Source organism: Aspergillus melleus (genome assembly GCF_016097325.1).
Source record: "Aspergillus melleus strain CBS 546.65 chromosome Unknown contig7, whole genome shotgun sequence".
Taxonomy (NCBI): Eukaryota; Fungi; Ascomycota; class Eurotiomycetes; order Eurotiales; family Aspergillaceae; genus Aspergillus; species Aspergillus melleus.
The window spans coordinates 1,704,807-1,718,493 of record NW_025763376.1 but is presented as its reverse complement, the minus strand read 5'-3'; the positions used below and the strand labels follow the sequence as shown (position 1 = coordinate 1,718,493).

Genomic DNA, 13,687 nt, shown 5'->3' with positions numbered 1-13,687 from the left:
AACAATCTCTACTCGTTCCTTGTCCTTCTGTCTTGCATCCTCCTTGGTCGTTGAGCGATCAATCATACATTCTTTACAATATTAGCTAGCTATCCCTTGCGTATTCCTCTCATTCTTCAAACACTCCAGCCAGGCAATAAAGTGTTTATATACAACCAGTCCTTTCCGTCTAGCTTTTCCCATCCTCCAGCAATCGATCACTGAATTGATCACCAGCACCATGCCAAACCTCGCCATGAAAACGTCCGCCATTCTTTCCGTCCTCCCAACCCTCACCTCCGCCCTCGTCGGAGTAGAATGGAGCGTCACAGGGGCCCCATCCACCGGCCTCACAGACATTACCTTCCCGATATCCATCGCCAACGCGCCCCACGAAACAGGCTTCTACTTTGCCCAGCAATACGGCTTCCACGGCCTCTCTGACATCGGATACACAGGACTCCAACCCCGTCCTGACACCACCACCGGTACTAGCATCATCCACGCCGTGTTCTCCAGCTTCGTGCCCGGATCCACCAGCTCCGACGACAACTGCAGCGACGGCGCAGACGGTGGCGAAGGAGTGAGCTGCAGCGTCGAGATCCCTGCCCCCTATGACCGCACTTACCACTTGGTGGTTGAGAACGAGCAGGGGACTACAACCTGGACAGGGACGCTGGTCGATACCCAGGATGGAAACTCTACGCATATCGGCTCGTATACGTTGCCTCAGGGCGCTGGCGGGATCACGAACTCGCAGGTCGGGTTTGTGGAATATTATCCATGGAACGCACAGCCCAGTCATACGTGTGACTCGTTGCCTGCGACGAATGCGAGCTTTTGGGATCCGATCTCTTCTGTTGAGGGGGTTGAGGGATCCGTTGGAAAGCCGTATGAGTATGGAGACTGTGTGGGCAAAGCTAATTTCGATGTGCAGGAGATAGAGGAAGGATATGAGGTTTCTGTTGGTTTCTAAATTGGGTTGATCTACGATGCAGATCCTGTATATCTAGAGTAACAGACAGAGTATCATTGAAGCGAAATATCATATCCATGCTTGCTAGCCGTGACATTTTCTATTTGCATGCATCATCATGAAGCATCGTCCATGGCTTTCCTTTGCCATCCATCTTTGTGATTCCTTTTCTGAGTAGTGCCTACTTTTCTTCTCCAAGCAGCCGGGCATGCCGACCAAATTGGTGAAAAAGAGGGGGTTGTTGCTTGTGCAAAGCACAGAGCAACGAAGATAAACAAAAGATTCCGTGACCCGAGGGATCATGAGTGTACTCCGGGGAGTATAAAATGTCGTCCATTCGGTTCACCCGGTTCGCTCGATTCGTTCGCTCGGCTCGGTTCGTTCGTTCGGCCCTCAGTCTCTATACTTGTCCATCTCTTTCGTTGGCGTCCCGTCGTTGTTTCTCCTGCCATCCCCCTCTTTGTCGAATCTTCTTTGCTGGTCTTCCACCTGTGTCCCTTTCTTTCGGTTCCTTGTTGTTTTCCCTCTATTCTTGACTCCATGTCGAGTTTGTCGAGATACCATTCCTGTTCGTCCACTCGTTCGTCCGTTCGCTCGGTTCGCTCGCCGGTCGGTCCTCGTTCCCCATCGTTGTCCCTCTATCCTTCGCTATCCTGCTGAATCTGTTGTCGTACTTCGGTCCACCCACCCCTGTCGAAGCTCCCTGTCGTTCCTCCACTCGTTTGCCCGTTCGTCCGTTCGATCGATTTGCTCGGTTCGTCGTTTGACCGTTCGGTTCGCTCGTCGATTTGGTCCTCGTTTCCAGTCGTTGCCCCTCTATTCTTCGCTGTGCCGCCGAGCTCGTCCGTTGTCGTATTCCCGCCCACCTCCCGTGTCGATAGTTGGTCGTCCTTCCAGTTTGTCCGGTTCGCTCGGTCCGGTCCGGTCCGCGCGCTCGTTCCAGTCGATGTGGTGTCCCAAGCCTCAAGCCCGCCCAAGTTGAGATCCTCCACCCTCTTGCAATATCCTGTCGACATTGGTCGGGCCCCCATACTTCCACTAAATTCTTCGCTCGTCCGGTGTCCTCGGTTCGGCTCGCTCGTTCGGTTCGTCCGGCTCGTTCGCATCGATCGAAGTCATCCCTCAAAGCATTCAACACTTGACCCTGTCGGATTCCAACTGTCGCTTTTCGTTATGTCGTAGTCCAGTCCTATCCTACCCCCCAATCCCTACAGTTCATACACCGTCGTGTCCAAATAGAAAAGAACTAGATTATATGTTAATAATTAGCATGGGGGTGAAGCCTTACCTAAAGGCAGGCACCACCCGATAACCAGTTAGTATTTGTAGATTGTCGAAATCGTGCAGTCAGCTCTATTAGATATTGCTTATCCGAGTGCTCCTCTATGTTGAAGTAAAGTCCAAGTCGAGATCCACCTCGTGCCGCGCGATTTCCCTGTCGATGCCCTTGCCGAGGTCCATATCGAAGTCCCACATCCAGATCATTTGTTGAACCCCAGACTCAATCATCCATGTCGGACCTTGCCGCCTTCCATTTCTAAATCCGGAGTTGCACCGAAGGTATGTCGAGGGTATGTCGAGGGTATGGCGAGGGTATATCGAACCAAGGTGGAAGTTGAAGTCAAAGTCCTGACGATGGCAGCCTAGCTTATGTGATAACATAAGTCATGCGATGGCTATACCAATCAACATCAAGTTATCAGCTCACGAAGACTGGAAAGCAGTTCAGAAGCCAGGTCTTCTGTTGAGAGTCTTGGGGAAGGCGAGGAAGAAGGTGGAAGAACGGGGGAGCTTGAGGGAGTATTTATGCCCAGGGTCAGCTGATCAAAAACGGCCCATCCTCGCCAGCCTCTGCAGTTAGAGATTCACTCTCTGACCAGTCATCACCTTGCTGGAAGCTCCCTTCAACCGGAGATTTTCATCAAAATGGTCTCGCCACCAAACTTAGGCCTGCACCATTCACTGCATACCTCGGCATTGCGACTTCCGTAGTCACTTGCCTTTTTTTCCCTGGATCCTTCCACAAGCTCCAGGCAGCGAGGTCACCGCAGTGAATCAGATCCACTCTGAAATTTCTCTCTTCCCGAAGTCCTTAGTTGCCTACCCACTGGATGGCCTCGACCACAAATCCACATAGAAGGATTGCGTTCGAGATCTCAGTTGCTGAGCTCATCCAGACCTTGCCGGCTACCATTGATGCTTACTCGAGCTTAAGATGAGCATATTGAGGTGAGCAATGTCATTTCTTCCTGCAATGCTCCCAAACCTCCGAACAATCCATTTTTTTGCTCTCACACTTTTATACAGTCATCAATAAAGGCTTCACCAACCGAACACTACATCATACCAGCCCCTGCAGGATTGCAAAGTCCGCCATTCACCCACCCATTCACAAAGACGCACATTGAGAACACAGACACTCATATAGAAAACCATTTCCTCCGAGAGACAGAGCCACTGTTTTCTTTCCTAAGCCCAAGCCCAAGCCCAAAATGATTGGAAGCTGCAACATGGCCGTAATATTTGGTTTGCTCCCACCAACCACCCGCCCATTCGCATGGACGCAGCAATCCGTGGACAGTTGCAATGCACTCCGCAGTCTGGTTTTGGTGTACGTATACGCCAAGCTCTAGATACCAATATTAGCAGTTGATCGACTGTCTCTTCCCACTTTGCAGGAATAGACTCACAGAGGTAGTCTCTTCCCTGTGCACCCACGTCCCAATGGTCTCTGAAATTGAAACTCGACGATACCGCCATCGCCAATGCCTCGTCACCTTCCAAGCCACGATATAAGCTACCAGATACCCAGTCGCATATGTCCGTGGTTCCGCTGATCGCGTCGAGAAGCGACGTCGTGCGGTTCTCGTCCGAAATCAAATCGAACCTGCATATGCTGGAAGTTGATAGGTTGCCCGCCCTCTAACCCTCCACCCTTTCGGCGGGTGGCTGCCGTATGCTTCTGTTGTCGACAAGTCGAAGCGATGTCAATTCTGATATTGATGATGATCCTGATATCGAGTGTTTGAGCGATCTGTGTCCCACCCCATTCCCTCCACCTTATTTCAGGTGGCTACCGAATATTTTTTGGTCGGAAAGTTGCAATGTCGGAAAATCGCAAGTCAAAGTGCTACTGTCGTCGCTGTTGATCGTCATGTTGAAATGAACGATCGTTGTCCCACCCCATTCCCTCCACCTTGTTTCAAGTGGCTACTGAATGTATTTGGCCAAGAAGGCTCAATATTGGTGTATGGATGTTGATAGTGATCGTCACGTCGGAATGATTGATCGAAGGCCCGCCCCATTCCCACCACCTCTAATCGGGTGGTATCGTTATAATTTAATGTTGATGTGTCGGTACTGGTTTAACTGAGAACGAGAAGCTATGCTTCTCTTGGCCCACCCCTATCCCTCCACCTTATTTCAGGTGGCTACCGAATGTTTTTTGTCGAAGAACTGTGCTGTTATAGTTGATTGATCGCCATGCAGAGATAAAGGACCGAGAGTACGTTCCTGTTCCTCCACCTTATTTCTGGCGGCTACCAAATACTTTGTCGAGAAACCGTGGTTTTGAGATATTTGCTTTTAGTCGATCCAGGTCGAAACAGATGATCGAATGCCCGCCCCTTTCCCTCCGCCTTATCTCAGGTGGCTACCGAATGTTTTTGGTCGAAAAGCTTCAGTGTTAATATAGTCTATATCGATTGGTCGTCAGGCTGAAATGAACGACCAGAAGTCCGCCCCTCCTCTACTTTCTTCTGGCGGCTACCGAATGTTTTTGGTCGAAATTTCGTGATCTTGAGATAGTTGGTGTTAATCGATCCTCACGTTGAGATAGACGATCGAATGCCCGCCCCTGTCCCTCCACCTTATTTCAGGTGGCTACCGAATGTTTTTTGTCGAAAAGCTGCAGTATCAATATAGTCGATATCGATTGGTCGTCACGTCTGAATAATCGATCGAAGGCCCGCCCCATTCCCACCACCTCTAATCGGGTGGTATCGTTATAGTTTGATGTCGATATATCGGTCCTCGGGTTGAAATGAACGACCGAAAGCCCACCCCTAACCCTCCACCTTATTTCAGGTGGCTACCGAATGTTTTTTGCTGAAGAGTCCCAGTGTCGATACGTCGTCGCAAGTATAGGTCTTTCTTAAGGAGATTAGTCTTCTCCTGGCCCATCTCACCACCTTATCGCAGGTGGCTACCGAATGTTTTGTCGAAGTTGCGTTGATTGATCGTCAGGTTGAAATGAACGACCGAAGGCCCGCCCCTAACCCTCCACCTTGTTTCAGGTGGCTACCGAATTGGTTGTCGTCTGTCTGATGTTCAAAAAGTTACGTCGAAAGTCAGTGACGATACAATAGAATGAGAAATGACGCCGATGTCCCGATGTGTTCCTCCTCGTGCCCGTTCACTCAGTCGGTAACTCTCAACCCTATCCAATGGCCATCCCGGCCTTGCCATAGAGCGACGCGAACCGAATAGAAACTCCAGACTCCAATGTTACCAAGGTATAGCTCGAATGAACGGGTCGCTTATGGTCGGGTTCCGTGGTCGGAGGTCCGAGGATACTGAAGAATAAAAAAGAATCGTTAGCATGGTCCCTGAAGTAAGTCGTGGAGAAATAGACCAACATTATCTGTCGGTCTTCTCTAGTATCACAAGCCAAATAACAATACAAAGCATGACTGCTAGACTCACAATTTCCAAGTAACCTCCAAAGCAATATCTCTGCGAAGAGACCCAACCCCGTCCCATCCTCCCAGCCAGGGCTTAATAGCAGTCAAACGTTATGCTCAGACGTTGCAGGAAACTCATCCAAATGGCCTCGAACTATCAGTACGGACATTCGATCCAAAGCATGGCAATTAGACTCACGATTTTCAAATAACCGCCAAAGCAATGTCTCTGCGAAGAGACCCAAGCCCGTCCCATCCGCCCAGCCAGGACTCGATAACAGCTCTGAGACAGGCCTTGAGGTTGCAGGAAATTCATCCAAATGGCCTCGGAAAATCAGTAGGTATAAGTAAATGAAGAAATGGAATATGAACCCACGATTTTCAAGTCACCGTCAGAGCCCAGTATCTCTGCAAAGACAGCCAAGCCCATCCCATCCACCCAACCAGGGCTTGGTAGCAATCCCAATGCCAACTTCGCCTTCTTTCTCAAAAGGAACGTCAATGCTATTATAGCATTCGAACTTCACATAAAGTCAGTCACCTCCTTATCTTTGCAACTAATCCTGAACTTGCCTTTCTCAGCAATAATCCGCACAGTAAGCCACTTCAGTGGCCCAAGCCCGTCCCATCCACCCAACCAGGGCTTGGTAGCAGTCCTAAGAGAAGGTCGGGTTTCTCCAAAAAGACGTCATTGTCGTGGCTTCGGACACGCCAACTATACTGCGCTTGATATCAGTTACTTCTTCCCCTTTGGGGCCAATCATAAACTAACCGTTTCCCAACGGCAATCACCGCAGCAAGCCAACTTCACAGTGACCACAAGCCCATCCCATCCACCCGACCAGAGCTTGGTGAAAGCGCGAAAGAAATCCGTCAAACGAAGTCATACTCAATATAGGCAGCAGCATGGCCCACTACCACCTTGATCCAGTCAGCACATAATCTTGATATTTGACCGGTCGAATACTCACAGTCCAGTAACCACACAAAGACCCACCGTCAATTTTGTGACCCAAGCCCGTCCCATCCACCCAACCAGGGTGGGTAAAAGCACGAGATTAACTCGGAGTGGCAAAAAAGGCCATAAGGATAATCTGCTAATTCTTTTGCTAGTCAGCAATCTTTCTTGGGATTTGGACAGTCGAATACTCACAGTTCAATAGCCGCACAAATCCCACTATCACTTTGTGACCCAAGCCCGTCCCAACCACCCGCCGAGGCTTGGTCAGATTAAGTCAAATTCCAAAGCTATAAAAGAAAATCGGTGGTTTGTTAGCTATCGATTATCTGGCATCAATCGTCAGTCACAGGTTGTCAATCATCAGCCGTCAGTCGGTCAGTACCACTAAAGTGTCCTCCCAACCCCTGCATACGAAGTTAGCAAACGTCCACAAATCTTGAGAACAGCATCAAACTCACAGTCTCTTCAAAATAACGTCGAATTTTTCTTTCTGCTTTGTCGAGTGACCCAGGCCCGTCCCTGCCACCCTACCAAGGCCTGGTCAAGCAGCCTTCTATGTCGACGTCGTTGGTGATGTATCTGAGCTAAAGATGATGAGCAGAACCGCGAAGAGGTAATCCCGATGTCGCCGCAAAAGAAAGTCGCCAGAACGAAAGCTGATAGAAACCCAAAACCAGACAACAGAAGCCGATAACCAACGCCCATATCCAAGAAGGCCAAAACGCGTATTTCCAAGAAGTTGCACGCAGAACTCTTGATATCAGCAGATGCTCTGAATAATTGGATTCAGTGCGACACTTACAAGTTTCCACCACGGGAGCCAAACACGACGTCGCGTCGAAGCGACCCAAGCCCGTCCCTACCACCCTACCAGGGCTTGGCCTAGGTGCTTTTGATGCTGAAAAAGGCAGATCGCAGATATCGATCAGTGGTTGTTTGCAAATTCGAGTCGAATGTCAGACTTACTGCTTTCAACAACAGTCAAGCCACACGCCGCCTCGAGGCAGCCCAAGCCCGTCCCAACCACCCACCAGGGCTTGACCATGTTGCAGGAAGTCTTCCCATATCAGCAGGTGCTTCCCAAAACCGCACATTTAAACTCACTCTTTCCAGTAAGAACCCAGCCATATGCCCAAACGAGACAAACCAAGCCCGACCCAACCACCCAACCAGGGCTTGGCCGAGTACAGGAAATTCTGCCAGTATTAGTAGTTGAGTAGTTACTTTCGCATTTGAATGGAAGATAGGCTCACGATCTCAATAGCAATGTCAAGCCACACGCTGCCTCGAGGCAGCCCAAGCCCGTCCCTACCACCCTACCAGAGCTTGGTTAAGACGCAAGAGCGCTTCCCAGTATCAGCTGCTGCTCATCAGGATTAGAATGAAAGCCAAACTCGCTGTTCGCAATGATGAGGCCAAGCCACAGTGCTGCTTCGAAGCAGCCCAAGCCCATCCCTGCCACCCTACCAGGGCTTGGTCGATTATCACAGAAGCCACTCAATATCAGCAACTGCTTTTCAATTATAGAATGAGAGGTCGACTCACTATCCCCAAAAGGTCCAGCCAAACCACAATGTTGCTTCGAAGCAGTGCAACCCAAGCCCGTCCCTACCACCCTACCAAGGCTTGGTCAAGTTATACAGGAACCTCACAACATCAGTAGCCACTTTCCAAGTCTAAGATAAAAGCCAAACTCACTGTTTCTCACTGATCGTGCCAAGCCACAAGTCTGCTTCGAAGCAGCCCAAGCCCGTCCCAACCACCCTGCCTGGGCTTGGCTATGTTGCATGTTGCCAAAAAAACCTGACCAACATCAGCTGCTGCTGCTGCTGCTTCTCAGGTTTGGTATAATCAGACTTACTAGTCTCAATGATGAAGTCAAACCAACACGCTGCTTTAAAGCAGCCCAAGCCCGTCCCTGCCACCCTACCAGGGCTTGGTCCAGTTGCACGTTGCAGTAAAGCTGCACAATATCAGCACCTACTTTACAAGTTCAGAATGGGTAGACTCACTGTTCTCGATGATCAGCCAAACCAACATGCTACCTCGAGGCAGCCCAAGCCCGTCCCTGCCACCCTGCCAGGGCTTGGTCCAGTCGCCCTAGATTGTCGATGTCGACGCCGTTGATAGTCAGTCCAGCCAGAGTCGACACCAATCCTCCACAACCAGAAAAACACAACACCCACACCCAACACCGCCCCCTAGTCCAATCCTCCTCAACCAGAAAAAAACAACATCCCAGCCCAGCACCAAATCCCTTCATGTCCAATGCGCCAATGAAAAGAAAGACGACCACCAGTCCGTATGTCCAGATCGATCACCAAGTGCCCCCAGCAAATGCCAACCCGATAACAAGAAACACCCAAATCAGAAAAGCCCAGGTCAACAACGCCCAAACGACACGCCAAAAGAAAAGATAAGAAAGCGAAAGCCGCGAAGGTCGGTACATGCCCACCCACCCACCACAAACAAAGGAAACTGCCTAAGCTATATAAGATAATTCAGTCCCTCCCTCCCTCCGTAAAAAGTAAGACCTATGTAAGACGATCTTGTAGGTGGAGAAGAAGAAGCAGAAAAACGAAAAGAAAGAAAGAGAACGCCAAGGTAGGTACATACCCACCCACCCACCACAAACAAAAGAAACTGCCTAAGCTATATAAGAAGATACAGTCCCTCCCTCCCTCCGTAAAAAGACAAGAACGTATAAGACGATCTTGTAAGTGGAGAAGAAGAATGCAGTAAGAAAAGAAAAAGAAGAAAAGAAAAGAAAAGAAAAGAAAGGGAAGTTGCCATGTGAATGGCTCTTGATGTGGTCGTTGGACCGATCATGCAAGATCAAGCTCAACCTCACGCGAGGAAGAAGCGCACACCTCTCAAGGAGGAGACTGGACTGGGTCTGTCCAGGGCAACAAAAGAAAGGACGTACCAGGAACGCCCGCCCACCCAACTCCCAGATGACCCCAGCTAGGTACTTGGCCTGTTGTGCTGGTTGATCTGGGAGCCCAGTTGAATGTCGACGAGATGTCAGCAAAAAGCCGACGAAGAGATAAGAATAACACAGAAAGAAAGAAACGGCATCCTCTTGACACACTAAAGCTCTCAACACCGCAGCACCAACATAAGAGAGAGAAAGAAACAGCACAAACACGCCCCCAAAAGAAAGAAAAAGACAAAGACGGCCTCAAGCAGCGAGTCAAAAAAGAGAAAGTCGAAGACAAGGCCAAGAAGCAACGACTGAATCGTTGAGCTGACCAGGCTGACCAGAAAGAAGCAGGAGCTGCGTCAACTGCTCGACACAAGAGATCTAATTCAAACCGTCAGTAATCATGAAAGACAAGCATGGAAGAGGAGAATACAGCAAGAAGAGTAAAGTCTGTGTGATTCTGCAGCAGAAAAGTGGATGGAATCGTGCTACAGTAGGCTGTCTATACTACAAAGCAGAGAGACGTGGGAGGGAAGAAAGAAAGATCTCAGGGACGGGGGGAGATGGCCATCATTAGGACTCTGGTGTGACTCACACGGTCGACGTGAGAGTGCTGTCATAGCTGAACTTAATGAAGGAAAGGACTCGCGTAATGCGGCCATTCTGGCATAGGATGCTGCCAGGATGAAGTATGCACCCGAGGGTGGCCAATCCAGAAAGCCGTTGCGAGCGGACTATAGCATCATTCTCTCGTCAAAAGGCAGAAACGAGTGCTGATAGGCTACGGAGACTACGGATTCCAGAGAAAGGCACTCACTCATGCTCGATAAATGTGAAGCAATTCTGATTGCATTACGACGCAATGCTGTATACATATCGGAGGCTGCTGCCTAGGAGCAAGTTCTACCCTGTGACAGCGCGATCGGCGTTGACGGTGGAGTCGTAGGAGCTATCGTGCAGAGCGATTCTTAGCGATACTTATGGGTAGTCAGGGGTATGTTAGCCAGAAGGGTTCCAGAATTGGGTTGATTCGAACTTGGTCAGTTCCGTACGGTTGACTCGAAGGGCTTCCCATCACAGGACAAGACTACACGACAGGAAAAAGTCGGCGCCGGACGGAATGGAAGCGGATGGAAACAGATGATGGAATTGTTGCAGAGAGGGAAAATCGAGTCAACAAAGCCATCTTCCTTATGATAGCGAAGTAGCACTGATAGTCCGATATATATGTACAGTACATCTTTGGGGAGGTTACACCAGAGTGATAAGCTTAAATCCATAGTCAAATTCCCTGCAGAAACGAGTCTCCACCGACGGGTCTGGCCGCGGTCTGGTTTCTGATCTTCTCGCCCGAGAGATGCTTGCCATGGAGCTCCTGGTACCTGTCAGTGTCACTGTCGAGTGAGCCCTAATAATAGCTCGATGAGGCAGGAACGGAACGGTTCGACTGTTCCGCTGAGTAACGAGAAGCCACGCTTCGTCATCCATGGGTTATGGGCCATGGGCTTCGGTTGTCCCTGAACCACTCCTCCAACGCGAAACGTCCGAAGTTTTAGCGGTTCAATCCACCCGGATCCTCATTGAATCCTGCATCCTGCGACGGGTTACGACCTCCCCCAAAAATGCGAGTACTGTGTATCTTTACCTGATTCCCCGGGATCTGGCCGGAGTCCGACTAACCTACATAGTACGGAGACAGTATCGACCAGTATCCTTCTTCTGCTCGGCCATCTCGCATTAATTCTACGCCGAAAGCACACCGGATCGTCTGCACGGAGCTGCCTGGTTCAATGACGAATTCCCCCCTGTGGGGACGCTGATCTTCATTCTGCCTCGGAATTCCCGACCGTCCACCCGGCCACCCATTGGCAGAAGTCTGCAGAACCAGTTTGATCTGATAAACGGTTTGGGTTGCCGATGGAGAAAAACGGGGTGCATGATGGCATTAAGCGACAGATGGGCCTGATGGAGTCGGCAGTCGTCTGGAAATTCCGAATGGCGGTTCGTTTGGAGGCAGCTGTCAGTGTACATATAAGGAAAGGGATCGCAAGACATCGCTCGAGCAGCCGACGAGCAGCCAGAATTCCTGCAGTATCGAGTCACCATGAACATCCTCTTCCTCTCCCTCCTGCCTCTGGTGGTGTCGCAGTCCCTCAGTGACCTCTATGTCAACGACGCGCCTTCTTCGCCGCGGCCGTACATCATTCCCCACTATGCCGACTCGCATGCCGTCACCGTCGGCAGCCAGCTGTATCGCTTCACGGTGACGGGGCCCTCGTCCGACTATGCTTTCACTCTGATGAGCACCAATGCCCCGTCCAGCGGCAGCCTGGGCGTCCTCCCTCACATCCACAAGAAGCACTATGAGAACTTCTTCAACTTCAAGGGTCGCTTCCAGCTGTGGGCGCAGAAGGACGACGGAGAGCAGCAAGCCCGTCTGTTGACACAGGGAGACTACGGGTCGGTCCCCAGGAACACCACGCATACCTTTCAGATCTTGGACCCGGACACGGAGATGGTGGGCGTCGTCGTGCCGGGCGGATTCGAGTAAGTAACGGAGAAGGAGCCCCAGAGATGGTCACCGTCCACATGAGTTTCCCAAGAATTAGCTAGCTGATTTGCACGGTCGCAACTCACAGAGAACTCTTCTACGCGCTCGGTCAGAACTTCTCCTCCACGACCAACACCCCCTACATTCCTCAAGCCAGCAATGACTCGGCGGAGGGCTCCGGCGGCGTTTCCGGCCTGGAGAAATTCGACGTATACGCCGAGCTCGACTTCGAACCACGTCGCGACTTCGCCAACGGCTCCGCTCCCTCGGACTCCGGCTGGCACACCGAGTCGAACTCCCTCGGCCAGCCGGGCAGCCCTTATTTCGTCGCCAACAACTACGGCCCGAAGTACCTCAACTCGCAGCATGGCGCATACCAGATCGTGCAGCCGCTGGTCACCAACACCGAGTCGCAGGACACCAACTTCACCATGTCCACGCTAATCGTGAGCCGACAGACGGCATCGGCGAAGGCCCCGACGTGGAACGCGGCCGGGGCGGCGGCGTTCGAAGTGCTGGAGGGATCCCTGACGATCCAGATCGGAGACTACCCGGAGGCCCGGCTGCAGACGGGCGATGTGGCATTTATCCCCGGACACGTCTCCTACCGGTACTGGAACGAGGGCGCCTATGCGAAGGCGCTGTATGTCAGCAGCGGTCGCGAGGGAGTCGATCAGGCATTGATCCGCGGGGGCAAGACCTGGAGTTATCCCACTTTCCCGCGGTACTAAATTGGCCGAACAGGAGATCGGTCGGGGTTGTTGTCCGAGGTACCTATAGACACTAGTAGGTAGTTCTACTACCTGTAAAATGAGTCCACTTGCCAATGTGATGAAGGAAGAACACAACGTGACATGAGTTGCATATGTAGGGTGTATATATTTTTAGCCCGGGGCGTCCATTTAAAAATAAATCCCTGGATGTGATGATTGATTGATTTGATTGAATTTGCGTCGATTCGATTGGCCTCCGTCCGAAAAGTACGGACTACAGAGTAGCGGTCGCTAGGCATTTTATCCCTAACAGTAACTATCCCGAATAGCCCATTCTCCGTAAGGTGTAGGTATATGCAGGCCGAGCGAATCCATCACCGCCCGGGGATATGACGCCAGGCGTGCGCGGTGGGGGGGAAGCAGCGGGAGGAGGTTGGACGAGGAGATGGCGAGATGGAGAGCTCTTAGTCGGCGAAGTGCTTGACTAGTCGCGTTACCAAGAGCTTTGTTGGTGCGGGGATGCTTCTTGGCACTCAGTCTGGGTGTATGCCGGATGGGCTGATGGCGATGACGATGGCGGAAAACAGGATTAGGTCAAGTAAGGGAGGTAAGAGGAACTAGGCAGATGATTAGACCGGTTAGCGAAATCAGGCAGGGACAGGATAATTCAAGCGAGCAACAGAGCAAAGGAAAGAGAAGAGAGGACAAAGTAAGATAACTGAGCAAGGATAGCAAAAAGGATATATGAAAGCGGATTCAATAACCACCTACCCCGACCGTTAATCCCTACTAGGCAACTCAATAGTAAATGGAATGGTAATTCCCCCAACCAGACTGGCCGTTGAGAGGGGGATTTATTCTTAGAAATGGGTAAGAGTCCCCTTGCATAACCCAGGATCCCG

General features: G+C 50.9%; 3 protein-coding genes across 3 annotated transcripts; 2 read left to right on the top strand and 1 right to left on the bottom strand.

Annotated features, from left to right (window-relative positions):
* The first annotated feature begins 3 nt into the window (after nt 1–3).
* Nucleotides 4–1,045, top strand: LDX57_011514 (uncharacterized protein). Its single transcript, XM_046093258.1, has one exon. The coding sequence runs from the start codon at nt 221–223 to the stop codon at nt 953–955; it is 735 nt and encodes a 244-aa protein (XP_045949236.1). The 5' UTR covers nt 4–220; the 3' UTR covers nt 956–1,045.
* Nucleotides 1,046–1,593: 548 nt separating this feature from the next.
* Nucleotides 1,594–1,971, bottom strand: LDX57_011513 (uncharacterized protein; the record flags this gene model as incomplete). The annotated part of the gene is made up of 1 exon (XM_046093257.1): nt 1,594–1,971. One exon carries the CDS (start codon nt 1,969–1,971, stop codon nt 1,594–1,596), a length of 378 nt encoding a protein of 125 aa, XP_045949235.1.
* Nucleotides 1,972–11,625: 9,654 nt separating this feature from the next.
* Nucleotides 11,626–12,803, top strand: LDX57_011512 (cupin domain-containing protein; the record flags this gene model as incomplete). Its single annotated transcript, XM_046093256.1, has 2 exons — nt 11,626–12,068; nt 12,161–12,803. The coding sequence occupies 2 exons, from the start codon at nt 11,626–11,628 to the stop codon at nt 12,801–12,803; spliced, it is 1,086 nt and encodes a 361-aa protein (XP_045949234.1).
* Nucleotides 12,804–13,687: the final 884 nt, after the last annotated feature.

What these genes read in the sequence shown, in the direction of transcription:
- LDX57_011514 (XM_046093258.1), top strand. Translation starts at nt 221, where the DNA reads ATGCCAAACCTCGCCATGAAAACGTCCGCCATTCTTTCCGTCCTCCCA.